The 15,710-nt window shown below is 41.0% G+C and overlaps 1 protein-coding gene across 1 annotated transcript in view; it reads right to left on the bottom strand.

Moving 5' to 3' along the window:
- Pcsk2 (proprotein convertase subtilisin/kexin type 2) overlaps positions 1-15,710 on the bottom strand; it is a 273,006-nt gene that overhangs the window by 7,301 nt on the left and 249,995 nt on the right. Inside the window, exons 9-11 of the mRNA XM_015476507.2 lie at positions 12,373-12,588; positions 10,144-10,244; positions 3,948-4,175 (exon numbers count right to left, since the gene is read on the bottom strand). Of these exons, the coding sequence (XP_015331993.1) occupies positions 3,948-4,175; positions 10,144-10,244; positions 12,373-12,588 (545 nt within the window). The remainder of the gene's footprint in view (positions 1-3,947; positions 4,176-10,143; positions 10,245-12,372; positions 12,589-15,710) is intronic.

Below are 15,710 nucleotides of genomic sequence, written 5' to 3'. Positions count from 1 at the left end.
CTTCCTTCCTTCCTTCCTTCCTTCCTTCCTTCCTTCCTTCCTTCCTTCCCCTTTTCCTTTTCCCCTTCCCTTTCCTCTCTCTCTCCCTCCCTCTCTCTTTCTGCAGTTCTGGGGATTGATCTCTACAACTAAGTGCTGCTGGTTTATGTATTTTGAGACAGGGTTTTGATAAATTGTTCAGGCTGACCTTGGATTTATGACCTTCCTGCCTCAGCCTCCTGAGAGCTAGGATCACAGGTGTGCACCACCATGACAGCTAATTGCCACTCTTTCTCAAGTGCCTAAAATGTCTACAGTGTGGAAGTCACACAAGAACACTCAGTGGGTGGTCACTGTGAGGTTTCCTCTTTCTGATGGGTGAGATTCAGGTGGACGGTGACCCACACAGGAAGACACTGTGGCTCAGCAGTGCCATCCATAGTCAACATCTGTCATGTGGCTGAGGATGCTCTTTTCATAGTTCCTCTTGCTGCTTCTGGCATTCATACCAGGTTTTAACATTTATTCCTAAATTCACCTAAAATTCAGAGTTGGATTATACATTTAGCTGTGCTGTAAAAGAGCTGCATAGACAGTTCTCTTGGAGTACACAGAAGGGGCTGTCCCAGCTCAACAATGTCCCTGTTGGCTGATGGGCAGGCCTGTTCTGTCTCATTCTACCGGCAGGTGCAGCTTGTCACAGCCAGTTGCATTTCCCCTGTGATCATTGTGGAGCACCCTTCACCGGCTCTCTTGATAAAGTCTCTTTAGAAAATTGCTTTTCAAATTGACTCTTTCTCTAAGAAGATAAATGCTTAGGAAACCCATAAACCTGACAATCACTACTCTTTCAACCTCGCACGCTGTTTCTGTGCAGCCTGGCATGTCATGGAAAGTGCCAATTGCCAGGGATGTTGGTTCTTCTATCCAACCCCCTTGGAAGGGCAATTTAAAATAATAAGGACCAACTCTGCCAAGTGGCGCAGCCCACCATGGTTTGTCCTTCTGAGTTTTCCACCAACATATCTGCCCTAGACCTAACTCACTTGCATCTGAGAACAAATTCAGATGCAGGGGTGAACAAGGGCTCAGAGAGCAGTGGAGGAATGCAGATCCCTGCCAATCATTTTGGGGCTTCTTCCCATTTGCCTGGCTGGTCCTCTGCTCCTGTGGCATGTTTTCTTTGTGCCTAGGTGATGTTGGCTAGATATTTTCATTTCTTCCTTTGTTCAAAAATATTTAATGTAGATCTAAGTGCCCAGCAAAATTCTAGGAACTGGGAATATATCTGTAGTCAGACAAGGATCCTGTCCTTGTGAAGAGCCCAACTGAGTCTGTGCCAATATAATAGCTTTCTATTTTCTTTTAACTGGAAACAATATTATGAGTGAAACAGTTCCTGGCTAGTCGTGAGATGTTGGGATGATCAAAACTCTGGGCCTCAGATTCCTTAAACGATGGACATTATTCTCCGTGTTCCCTCTGACTCCGTGTTCCACATGTAGATGTAGATCATGACAGAACATTATTCAGAAACTGGGAGATCACTTGTCATTCATCTCTGCATGTGCCCTCCTTCTCTCTTCTCCCTCCCTCCCATGGTGCCTCTCTCTGGCCCTTTCCTACAAACACACAATCCTTGAGAAACTTTGGAGTTCAGTCTGGCTTGTCTGAAAAAAGAAAGATCTCATTTCAATAGGAACCTGGACTAAAAAGGTCCCAGGGTGTTCAAAGCTCATTGTTCCTTTCAATACTGCAACAGTGGCACCTTTTAAAATTGATAGTGCTCCAGATAGTGCTCCAGCTGCACTGCTGCAAGGAATGTTCTGGCCCTACCTGCTGCTGTCAGAACATCTGTAAAGGTGTGGACACCTGTTAAGTCTTTCTCTCTGCAACAGTGGATGAAGTTCTAGACCTCGGGTCTTATAGAATGGATGGGTCGCTGGTTCCATGAACTAGGGCCCTTTACTTCATATTCTGAGCCTCTTTTCTCACCTTCAAATCAAAACTGGTGATGTCAACCTTCTGTGATGAAAAGAGATGGTGGAAATAAAGGGCCAGACCTGGGGCTATTCAAGAGCATTTCTTAGCAGCATTCTCCCAGGCCCCCCCTCAGACACCTAGAATCTGGAATCAAGATGCCATGTGGTCTGCATGTGGTACCTGGGGGGTGCTGCAGACGGTTGTCAAGTGGACTCAGCAGGTGGTTTAGTGGCCTCAAGGTCTTGACACCCTGCCATGCAGTTGATATTATTTTGGGGCCCAAAGACAGAATTCAGGGAGTCTGATAATTTAGATTATGAAAACCCTTCCTCAGTTTTTACTAACCTATAACAGAAACTTAGCTTCTGTTTCAATTATGAATTTAGATAATGTTGCAGATGGTATTAGCACTACTTCAGATCTTATTGTCCAGAAGCTCAGAGATTTTCATATCCCACCTGGGTCATTGTGTGTGTCTTCTAGGAGCATTTTGTTCACCATCAATGTTCTGAAATTATTGTGGACCTTGGATATGCCACTAAAACTTTTTACTTAATGCATTGATAAAAAATATGTGCATTGTTGTATCACAAATTTGTTTTTTAAAACATTTTTGTAACTGGCTTTCAAAATAGTCGGCCTCATTTGTAATCTTACCCATTTTACCTAAAAAGTTTAAAAATACTATATTGAGATGGGATCATACTGCCAAAGTGTAAGGTCTATTCAAACTCAGATGATCAACAGAAATAAGGCAGGATAAAAAGAATAACAGAAGTAAGGTGGATAAAATGGTGAATAAGATGAATTTAACCAGCATTTAAATACCACAGAAGTGTATTCTTATAATGGAACACACAGCCTTGAGCATGAATGAGCTATTACATGTAAAAACTTGGACCTCCTAAACCTAATGTTAAATAAAAGAAATTGGAAAAAGCATTCATACCATGTGATTCTTGTTCAAGTCCAAGAACTGGCAAAACCCACTTATGGTGTGGGGAATAAGAACAATGGTTGTCTATGGGGTGTGTGGACTAACTGGAAGGGAACACAAGGAATCTTTCCAGGTAGACAGAATGTTCTATCTCTTGATTAGGTGATAGTTACCTAGGTACATTTATCAAAACTCAAACAAATACACTTATTTTCTGTGTATTTCATAGTATGTAATATTTCCCTTATAGTAAGAATTGCTATCTCCATCTTACTGATGGACCAACGGAGAGAGAAAAAAATTGAAGAGGTAGGCGTTTTGTCCAATCCTTTTACCATTTTGGGGAAGTGAGAAGGGAAGAAGGTACACTTGACCAACCCATGGATCCTGTGTGGAGAACTCACTCAAATCCTGCCAAATGGTGATCGGCATCACTCAGAATACAATCAAGCTCTTTGACTGTCCCTCAAGTAGAATGAATAAATATACAGTCCTATGCACTGAAACATCAGCCATGAAAATAAACTACAAGGATACACTAAATGTGGCTGAATCTCAGTTACATAATGCTGAACAAGAAAATCTAGGTATAAAAGAGAACACCGTATATATTCCATTTAGACTAATTACAGAGTAGGTGAAATATCTATGGAATTAGAAGTAAGTTTAGTGGTTATCCTTGAGGAGATGATGATGGAAGAGGACATGAGGGGGGTTCTTCTGGGATATCAGTCACATTCTGTTCACTGATCTGGATGCTCGTCGCACTGGCTGATTTGTGTGCTTAAAAATAATGGCATGAGCCACTGAAAATTCTACAGCTCACACCTAAAAGTGAGAGTTCAGTGTCACACAATTGTATTGCTATGTAAATGGTGCCCCCTGGAGTTGTGCAACTCTACAGTTCTTCCTAAAAGCCGGTTTTCCCTGCATAAAATCCAGTGCCTGCCCCTGACCTGGAGAGGAAATCTGATAGTGTTGTCAACGTCACAGCACCATCACTGGTGCATTTTCCACATATAACAGAAGAACCCCTGGCCCTACTTACTCAGGGTCCTGCACGGAGCCTCCCACACAGTGGAATCTCTCAGGCACGGTTTTCCAGTCTTTAGCCATTTTCACCATGGCGCCTGCATCAAGGACCCCATAGCCAAAGAGGTGATTAAACTCCAGGCCAACCCCGTTTCGCCGCCACTGATGGACCTCATCGTGAAGCTGGTTCCGTTTGGAGGTGAGCACGGTCAGATGCTGCATGTCTCGCCAGGTCAGGCCCAGGCTGGGTTCAGGAAGCAGACAGCATGAGAGTAAGGGCAAGAGGCAAGGTGGGAGAGAGAGACATCACAATGAGCAAGATAAGCGACACCCAGAACACAGGCCTCTTGGGAGATTTTGGAACACTTGTGAACTCCTCACTCAAGGAAGGGTGTCCATGCATGATTTAGAGCCATCGTATATGTTCATTCAATTTTTTCTTGCCTTTCTTACTTAACAATGATTTATTTTAAAAGAGCATTCTAACACACACACATTAGAATGGTTAAAATGAAAAAGATTGATCATGCTGTGTTGATGAAGATGTGGAGCAAGAAGAACTCATGGGCTTTGCTGATGGGTGTGTAAATTGTTGCAACCACTCTGGAATCTGTTTGGCTAGATCTTCTAAAGTTGTCCATACGTCTAAACAATAGCCTAGAAGTTCCATTCTTATATATGTATCTGACAAAAATGTGTATATCTTTACCAGATATGTATATTAGAATACTCCAAGCTGTGAAGAACCCAAATATCCTTTAACAGTAGCAAGAATAAACCACTGAATGTGGAATGCTATACAATAATGACAATGAGTGTGCTAGAATGATTTCTAATAATATGGACATGTCTTACAAATACTGTGTTGACCTAAGGAAGAGAGGCAGAAAATAGAATGTTGTGGTTTGGATATGGTATGGGTGTCCACACCAAGGGTTCATGAGCTTGATCCTCAGTGTGGTGATGTTGGAGGTGATGGAACCTTTAGGAAGTGGAGCTGAGTGGGAGGTGATTGGATCACTGTGGCCATTGCCCTCAGGCAGAGATAATGTAGTTCTCATAGAACCCTGGTTAGTTCATGAGAGAGGATTTTTATAAAAGAGCAAGACTGGCCCTCATCACTCTCTGGGTTTCTGTTTAGCCATGTGATCTCTCCTCATCTGTGCTCCCAGCATGATGCCATCAGCCCCGAAGACTTCCTGGAGACCACTTGATTTTGAACTTTCAGCCTCCCAAACTGTGAACCAATAAAACTTTTTTTCTTGATTAAATACTTAGCATCAGGTATTTTATTATAGCAAGGGAAAACAGACTAATATAGAGAATGCATGTGTGATTCCATTTGTTTAAAGTATAAAAACAGGAACAAATAACCTATGCTGTTGGAAGCTGGGTTAGTTGTGGGATCATGACTGGGAGGGGACCTGGGGGCTTGTGGGTGCTGGCAGTGCTGTTTCTTTGTCAGGATGCTGACTATATGAGTGTACTCATTTTTAAAAATGAGACTGTCAGTTCTTCAAGGGCAGAGATAATATCTTCACTATATTTATACAATCCCCAATGCCCAGGATAGTCCTTGGCACATTGAACAAATCAGTTTGCTTTCAAATCCTATTGTCTTTAGAAATTAGTGTCTCTTATTAGCATAAATTTTTCAAGATGCAAGTCATGATTCACTTGTGAGCTAGGAAATCAACTTATTGTATAGGTGATCTACCTGGGTTACATATTAAATTCTTCTCAGGAGGCATTTAAAATCCATCTGCTCAGGCTATCCCAGACCAATGAAATCATAATCTCTGGGAGCAAGACTTAGCCATTGGAAATGGTTAATATTTCCAGATCTTCCAGCAGACAGTCAAGGTTGAGAACTAGTGATATAATGGCTGGGGTTATCATTAAAACACTTAATAGAATAGAAAAGGATAGAAACAGTAACAGGGTGTATTACCTGTAATATTCTTATATTAATATTTTTCATGAAACTTTTGGGGTGTGTGTATGTTGGGATGCAGTACTGAGGGTCATGGTTAAAAAATTGGAAAAAATTGGAAAAACCCTGAACTACTTATTATACTCTTCCAAAGTCAAATAATTCAAAGGACTAGGAGCAGCGTAACTCATTTGGTGAAGTTTCAACACACACAAAGTTCATTGGTTTGAAGCTCTGAAGCAGAGCCAAAGTGTTCCAGTGATCCATATATTCTTGAAATATGGACTGTCTTTTATAAAGGAGAAAGTTCAAAGGAGGGTCAATGTGTATTTGAGATGATTCAGAACATATCTGGGACAGATGGTCCTTAGGACCTGAGAGAATGGCATGGAATTTCCTGAAGATGATTGTGGCTAAAAGCTCTTGTGTTTCACTGGAATGTGATTCTGAATTTATTGATTTCAGAAGTGTTGGCAAATGAGGATCTAAATGACCTGAGGACTGGCTAGCTGGTAAAGTATCCTTTGTGTTCATCATGGAAATGTACTGTGCTTCCCAATGTCTGAAGTAGGACTCTCTCAAATATTTCTTCAGTGGTGTGTGTGTGTGTGTGTGTGTGTGTGTGTGTGCGTGTGTGTGTGTGTAAGAGAAAGAGAGAGAGAGAGAGACAGAGACAGAGAGAGAGAGAGAGAGAGAGAAGACAGAATGAATCAGAACAAAGAACTCCTTGCTATTGAGATACATAAGAGCATAATACTACAATGTAAATGAGTGTGCAACATTGATTGTCTAGCCGTTTGCATATGTCTGAATAGTAAAACTGGACCTCTCCAAATTGTCCCTTCTGAAAAATTTCTGAATTGATAAAATACACTATCCGGTAAAAGAAGTGTTCCACTAACATGTTTTAAGTTGTAATTCTATCATACCAGCTCACGACTCACACAGTGATAGTTATTGAATTGTAAAAAATAAATTTACAGTGTATGTGCAACATAAAGGTTGCTATGTTGGAGGTTATAGGACAAGCACATGACACACATCCCCCTGCTCTCATATGTTTTATATAATAATTAGGAAAATAAAACACAGATATGTGAAAAGGTACCATATGTGAAGTGACTCTGTGGATGTCTACTGGATGTGTCCCACATTCAGGCACTGTACTAACTTTGGGCATGTCATATGAAGGTCCCTCCTTCAAGAGCTTATAACATGAAGACAGATGGACAACTCAATATTTAAAAAGTGAGAGCTGCCTTGCTAGGGGGAGCTCAGGATGCTGTGGGAACCATCTGTGGATCCCCTGTGGATAGGGAGCCTCATTGTGGTCTACAAATCTCCTGCATCAGAACCACTTGGATGTTTAGTGATGAATTTAGATTCCCTGCTCTCTTAAATAAGCATCTTGGAGGTTGTTGGCCTGGTAATTTGCATGAATCTTCCTAGATGTTTTTTTCTACACACCAATGTTTGAGAACATTGGTCAAAGATGATGGTTCACAACCTCGGCTGCATATTTCAATCATTTGGGGATGGTAAAAAAAATAATGTCAGGGTCCAGATTTTGATTTCATAGCTTGGTTTTGATTCCTTGCGGGCAATGCCTCTTCTAGGAAAGAGTTGGGTTGAGGAAAAACCACAGTAATGGAAATCAGTCACAGTAGGTTTTAAATCCAACTGTGTGAACTTGGAAAAGTTACTTTAACAATCCAAACTCTACTGTCTATGTATTTAACTGGGGATAAGACCTTATAATCTTGTTGAAGGTTGTAAATGTAGATCAGATATGTAAAGTAACTACCACAGTATGAGCACTCAATGAAGAGTTTATTATTATTATTTATTATTATTATCAATATTAAAATCTACCTTATATATTGGGAATTGAAGTAAGTTAGAAGAGAATAGATACTATTTTCCAATGAAAATATGGATTGCAATATTTAAAAACATGTAAATGAACATTTCCCGACAGTTTTAAGGTATATTCAATATTAAGACCAACGCACATCAAACTGAATTTCTTTTTAAAAGAAATTATATTCCTGAAGCAGGGTTACAATATTCTAGACAGTCCTTTGAATCTTATGAATGATCTAACTTTCAATATTTTGCAGATATGATAATAAAGATGCAGAGAAAGTGAGTGATAACCCACTTAGTCACTGGAAGAAAACTAGGAGTTGTCTTTCCCCTGTATCTATTCTTCCTCCTTTCCTTAGTAAGAAAAATTTCAATTTTTTACTTAGAACAACAATATACTCAACTATAAAACTACATTTCCCAGCCTTCCTTGCAGTGTGGGGTAGTCATGTGACAGTTCTGGTCAATGAGAATAAGCAGAAGCCACTGAGTGTGGCTTTCTTGGAAAACACACATCTGCTTAAAGAACACTAATTAATCAATGAGAACTACAAATCTCTTTAGGAATCCAGTAGCTTCAATTTAGGTTGCCCTTTCATATGTGTAAGGGCTTGGGCAAGTGACTTTTTGCTTGCCAAGATCCCAGGGGACTGTGAGTCAAGTCCTGCCAACCGAGGTTAAAAGGGACACTTCTGTTTGTCTGTGCTTGCAGTTGGAGTAAGCAGAGCCACCCCACTCAGGACCCGAGATGGACCTTTCATTTTTAGGAAATGCACAACACATGTGAATAAGTTTTGGTTTCTGTGTTTTTAATAGGACTGAAGTATCCCTCAAAAGCTCATGTGTGAAACAGTGCAAGAATTTTTCAGAGGTGAAATGATCATGAGAAGTATAACTTAACCAGTGGATTAATCCCACTGATATGCATTAATTGGGTGGTAACTGAAGGCAGGTAGGGTATGGCTGGAGGAAGTAGGTCATATATATTTTACTCCTGGGGAGCATGCTTTCTCTCTCTGCTTCCTGGTGGCCATCTCCTGAGCTGATTTACTCTACCATGCCCTTCTTTCCATCATGATGTTCTGCCTCACTTCAGGCTCAGAAGTATAGAGCTGGCTAACTATGGACAGAACCTCTGAAACCATTAGCCAAAATAAACTTTTCCTCCTCTACATTGTTCTTGTCAGGTCTTTTGGACACAGCAATGAAAAAGCTAACTAAAACATTAACTGTTAGTTAAAAGTTAAGTTTTGACCAATGTCACTCTCTTAGTGTCTTAAATTTTCCACCTGACTTTTGTTATAAGAATCAAAGGTTAGATTGGTCTAAAGAGAAAAGTCACTCTCAACTTGGGATCTTTTCTATAGAAGGAGAATAATTATCGCTTTCAAACTTGAAGACAGAGAGTTGAACTAGATGATCTTTCAAAGTCTCTTCCTATTCTAGGAACCAACACTTGCCCCTTTTGCAAATTGTAAAATTCATGCATATGTGGAGTAATATAGGCAAGACGGCCTGAAGATTGATGCTAGAAGCTGAAGTTGCCTAGCAACTGCTGACAGGGATGGGAAATTGACTCCCCTTCCCCAGGATCCTGAATCCAACTTGTCACAAGTTGCTGGGTGTTGTATTCTCTGACAACTCTCTATATAGCTGGCATTTATATTCATGCCATGTGGGGCATGTCTGAAGTCCAAGTGTTCATTCCTTGAACAGAAAGTCAACCTCTGGCTTCAATGAGAGAAGGCAGAGTGGTGGGTGGGCAGGTACCTCCTCTGATGCTCAAATCCAAAGTGTAATCGGCAGTAGCAACATGTGGCCTCTCTGTGGGATGCTGAGAACATAGGGAATGGTCTCCTCTTACCTGCCACTTGAAGGTTTTCCCATTAAAGCCCATATCTTGGTCTACACTGCATGGCTTTGCCCACCTTGTCTCAGTGTTGGAAAGTAAATTCATCTTATAAATGAACAAATCTTGTGTTAGGAACATCCTCTTTGCCAGATGTTTTGAAATGCCTTGCTAGATACCCAGCTTGTCAATTTAATTTTCCTTCATTAGCTGGTTAAAATATAGAAGTAAAATAGCCAAAAACCATTCAGAAGATGAAGGGGTGGATGAAGAAAGATGTACTTATGTGCCCTTATTTGATACCTAAGTAAGTTGCTGATATGTGTTATTGGATATTGGAGTATTCTGTCCTCCTAGAAATGCAGTTTTATGGTGTGTGTGTTTGTGAGTGTGTTTGTGTGTGTTGGGGGTGAGCATTTAGAAATGTTCAGCAGATTCATTGGCCTTGACCATTCTTAGACTTTTACATGCACTTTTGCCTCCACGGACACCTGGTATTTGTGTAAAAAGGAACACGCTAGTCCACTTTCTGAGCTGACCCTGGTCCCAGAGCTATAGACGTACTTAGCCTCTAAAGCCAGGGCGAACACACCAGCTGCTTCTGGAGCAGCCGCAGATGTCCCAGAATGCCTCAGTGTGCAGTTGCCATACAAATCTGTGGTGGCCTGGAAGGGAAGATATTGAGTAATAAATAAATAAATCACATTATTTTGAATCTCCAAACAAAGTGGATGATGGTATTATCTATTTCATTTGAACTATGCCTTGCTCTGATAAGATTAAGATGAAACTAAGGATTAACTCAGCATCCATATACCTCTATCTCTTTTGCCATAAATTTTAGCTGAGCTTCCTAGTAGCCCATGCAGAAAGGGACACGTGATCAGTTATTGCTATAGTGTTCGCAGGTAAGTAATTTCTTCAAAGAACATCTATATGGCAAGTCCAGAGACTAGAGAGACATTTACTTCCTGAATCTGAAAAGGAAACATTATGAGGTGGAAAGTGATAAGTCAGTGTTAGCATCTAGTCAATACAATGCTGAGTTTTGTTGCACTGATTGACTCTGGGAAAGCCTATGGGCCTCTGCACCAGTGTTTATTTTCCCTTCAATAAGGAAAGGGTAGTATTCTCAAAGAGGGAAGAAGAAGAAACATGGTTGTCTAAACTGTACCTGGAAAGACAGAGTATCAAATATAACATTCTCCTATATCTAAAATATATGAAGAGACATGTCAAGTCAAGACAATTTGATATGTGGATGAATCACCTCCAAAATTCTTATTTAGGGGAGAAAGTGATAAACTGAGCTTTAAAGGACTTTTACAAAGAGAAAAACATCATTTTCAATGTTTGTGTGAGCCAGTGTTTTCATGAAGATCATGTGTAAACCTTGAGAATTTGTCTCCCTCTGTTTGTAGGATTCTATAGAGAGCCTATTATTTTGAGGAGCAAAGGATTAGGGAGGTTTAAAGGTATCTATGGGGGAAAATTAAAATATTCTGAAGAAATTCAAGGCCTTTCCCCAGCCCAAGTAGAAAGGCAGTTGTAGATAAGGGTTGAGGGTGGCCCTTTGGGTAGGGAGTGAAGCTTCTACAGGGGAGAGTGAGTCACCTCAAACAGAACAGGACTGAGGCCACCCTCCCTTTTCCTTTTCTAGGGGCTCTTCTCCCTTTCTTCCTGTACAGTTGGTGGAATAAGAAGGTCTGGAGGCTCCTTTTGCTTGGGAGGAACCGGCATAATCTCCATCCTCCCCAGGACCGAGAGGGCTACAGAAGGGGCAGGCTATTAAGGTCTAGATCTCTTCTAGGTAAAGGGTTTCTCCTGGCTCATGCAGAAGTCTGACCATTTTGCCAAGGAGAGAGTCCACAGGGGAATGTAGGATTGAAGAAAGACCAGAAGAGAATGCAGGATTAAAACACTAGATAGTAATAATAATTTTGTTTGGAGCTCCCATCCTCCTCTCTTGAGAAACCCCAATGGAGGTGAGCTGCTGGTCAAGATGTCACTCACCCAAGACTATTGAACCGTGGGTGAATCTTTTTAAAATTTACAAATGCACAGCTTAAAAAAAAAATCCTGGTTTGGAACTCTAAGACTGATAAAGAAATAAAATAACCAGAGAGAGAAAAGATCCACAGGGTCAATTTCATATTCTATAGGTGACACATTTCTAAGGGGCTTGGAGAATTTGTCTTTATATCTAGTTGACCAAAAAGGAAGACATTTTGCTCAGGAAAGAGCAAAAAATAACTTAAATTTGTGATCCTTGATTTTTGTTTTTAAAATCATGGTTCCATTTCAGAATATGATGAAAATCACATCCTTTTCCCTAAGAATATATGCAGGTATGTCCAATTTAGGGGGTTTATGGGCCCAGGAATGTCCATCCATCAATGCTGATTTTTTTTTAACTACCATAACATGGATGTGTTCTTAGCTAGGATGGGTCTGTGGTGCGATACCTCAATTCTTGTAATTACTTATTCTTAGAAATTATGTGCTGGGGTAACTTACTGATTAATCAGTTCATGACTATTTGTATGCCACAATGATAAGATTATCTATGGTCAATGAACAGGAAAGGTCTCATCATTGTTCTTGCTTGCAACTTACATATGGCGTGTCTCTATCTTGATAACAAAGCAGAATTGGGCATAGAGCCAAAGCATCTTCCCCTCAGAACCTGAGCTTACTCTTTGAGGAAAGGAGGGAGGGAAGTCAGTGTGTCCCACCCTGTCTCAGAGGGGCAGCAGACACAAAGAAACGAGGAGGAGAAGTGGTTTCACTTACCACACCGGCCTCAGGGTTCCTCTTCCTGCCGTTGCTGAAGGTGGATGCCAAGGTGGAGGAGCAGCTCTCGTCGTACAGGGCTGTCCTGCCATCGTTGATGGCCGAGTTGATGGAGATGGTCCACATGCTTGACGCGTAGCCATCACAATTGCAGTCATCATAACTGCCGCCGTCCCCAGAGGCCCACACGTAGATGCTGCCTTTGCCCCCGCGACCCTGGGAGAGCAAGGGAAGATGGTGCTGCCATGTCCAGCACCCAGGCCCAAGGGCTGCAAGGGGGCTGGCCCTGGCCTGGGCTGGGAGGCACTGTTCTCTGCCCCAGTAAGGTCCTATCCTGGGGAGGGTTGGGATTTGGCTTCTTCATCAATTGAACCAAAGGATTGGACTCTTCATTTTTTTTTCCTGGGTTGGAAACCAGACCCTTTTGATGGGAAATAGTGGAAATTTTTTTTCCAGGAAAGATCCAATATAAAAAATTACCTGGATTTACAATGTAAGCTGGGGATAATGAGGTAAGAAAAACTACACGAATCTTTTTAAAATTTACAAAAAGAGTAGCACATGCTCATTGTAAAAAAAAGTCTAAGTATATGGAAAAGAAAATGAAAAACAATGTCTCTAGAGATAATCATTATGATCCCACTCTTATCATTTTCATTGGAAACGTAAGTATACATATGTATGTACTTAGACGTTAACTATATAAGATATGTATACATTTACATATACATGTAGATATTATAAGGATAAAATGCACCTTTTAACAAAAATACATGAAAATTTTACATCTATGTATATGTAAATACATAGATTTTTCTTTTTTATCCAATTGGATTATACTAGAATCCTACTAAACACAATATTACATGACATTCACCTGTGCAAGAGAACATCAAATATAGGAAGAAAGTCTAATATGATACAGTAAAACACACAGCAAATAAAACTTTAAACATATAAGGTATTGCATAGGGTTATTCGTTATGAAAGGCAAGCTTTCTTATGAATACCTACAGTTAGCATTGCTTTGCTGTTCAAACCAAGTTCTTAGTGTTTTTATCGTTTTGTTTTATTTCCTTGTCTTCTGTGAGTATTCTCCTGTTGACCTCAACAACCCAGGATTGGACCCTTTACTTCTTGCTTCCTCCTCCTTACCCTTGAGGCAATGGAGTTTGGGATTATTCGGCTGGGTGGGTAGAGGAGAGCAGCCATGCAATGTGGGAGGTCAGAGGATGGTGTACAACCTCCACCTATTCCACAGCCTGGCTCAGGGTATTCTAGTGACCCTAGAGAGCAAGAAGACAGAAGAAACTGGCAGAGAAAGTCTGTCCTTGCTTGGCCACCAGGGGTCCCATGGTCCTGATTCAGTGCTTTGCTGTGGAGATTCCAGAAGGAAGAGAGATGCCTGAGTTACTTCCAAGCTCAATCTGCCTCCTGACAGTGAGAAGTAACATTTTGAATTGCTTCTAACAGGATTGTGAGTTAATTAGCCTTGATTGATTGAGTCGATAAGTCAACAAATATTTATTCAACCACTAGCTGGGAATCATTCTTGATGTCTTGGTAAGTCTATACTCCTGAAAAACTTCACCAAAACAAGGAACTACTCTCAGAAGCCAGGGCAGAGAGGAAAATGGATCATCTGTACAGCTGGTGTGGAGGACCATGTGCTCAGAAAGACTTGGATTTGGGCTCAGTGTCGAGAAATGGCATCTTCAGAAAGTGAACCTGTTGTGAATCAGGATAAATGAAGTCCTATGAATTGTAAGGGATGGGATGGACCATCCCATCCCTTTGGACCTTTGCCTGTGGACCTTTGCCTGAGTCAGTCCATGAGTAGGTGGCTAATGAAATGTAGCAGCTTTGGTGAAAGGAAATCAGGCTAAGCATTCTCATGTTGGTGTAGGGACTGTGGTAGATTGATTATATCTATGCCCTTTGCAATGAGGAGGGCTCTATTTCCTTCTCCTTGAATCCAGGATGGATTCATGTCTTCATTTGGCCCACGGAATATGGCAGAAAGTGGCCTTATCAGTTCCAGTTGTAAGTCTCAAGAAACCTTATCTGCTGTCTCTCAGAACATAGTTGCACCGTCACAACAAACCTGACTTAGCGTGCAGGTTGATGACACACACATAGCCCAGTCAAATTCACTGCCCTAAACTGATAGACAACAACTAGCAGATATGTGAGGGATCTGTCCTAGACCAGTCAGAGTCTAGCTTCCCCTTCAGCTGACCACAGATGCCATGAGTGAGGCCAGGTGGATTTAGCCAAGGCTGGTCCAGATCAGCAAAACAACCTAGCTGACCTGGAGCCCCAAGAGCAAAACTCAACAATTGTTATTTTAAGCTACTAAATTTTGGGGCAGTTTAGTATGCAGCCTAACTTACTGATACACAGAGAGCAATTGATAGCCTCTTTCAGAGTTGTAGTCACCAAACAGTTTTGTATTGGATTGTAAGACTTGCCCAAAGTATATTTTATTTCCTAGGAATATTAAACTTCATTTTTCTAAGCCAGACAGAACACATGAAGCAATAATTATAAACTTGCTTATAATGATTGAGCTTTAGCACCAAATGGTCCCTTAGCCTCTGGGGAAGATATGCCAGTAAGAGAAAATTCTAATTCTGGGAGCAGAAATTAGTGGGGAAGGAATATCTGAAAGATGGTAAGAGCTGGTTAGGGGATGCAGCTGTCACTCTTATGCCACACTGTCTCATTAAAATGAGGCCCTAAGGTCCAGTTCTATGCTCCAGCTTCTGTATAGCTCCTGGTCAGGAGAAACCCAGAGAGAACAAGTATGACCCAAATTCAGATAAAAATCCAGTTAGAGGATATTGGGGCAGAAACTGAGAATGACAATCATAGCAAGTGCATCTGTGGCACTTACTGTATGCTAGACTATTTTGTGTGCCTTATATATAAATGCATTGAGATCTCATGACAGTACAATTTATACCAGCCACATAAAGGATGAAGTACTTAGGAAGAAATTCAACAACTTGAAAAAAGGAAAGTGCTAAGTGCTAATACTTTGAAACTGTCTGGAGGGACATAGATGGAGACCGACCACATGGAAAGACCACCTTCTTGGATAGAAAGACAATAACCCAGACATGTCAATTTTCCTTATGTCAATTTATAAATTTAACACCATCCCAGCACTTAAATGGTCCCAATTGAGATTCAGTCAGGCAAACATTGCTATAGTAGGTAGATCAACAGGGAATTTTACTTTGGACAAAGTCATAAAGAAGAGTCAAAAACCCAAATGGGGCATGGGAGTTGACCCAGAGATTAGGATCTCCCCTCCCTCCTCTCACATCCGTTAC

Source organism: Marmota marmota, unplaced genomic scaffold, assembly GCF_001458135.2.
Source record: "Marmota marmota marmota unplaced genomic scaffold, marMar, whole genome shotgun sequence".
NCBI lineage: Eukaryota > Metazoa > Chordata > Mammalia > Rodentia > Sciuridae > Marmota > Marmota marmota.
Note: the sequence above shows the minus strand (reverse complement) of the source record. Positions and strands in the feature narration are given on the sequence as shown.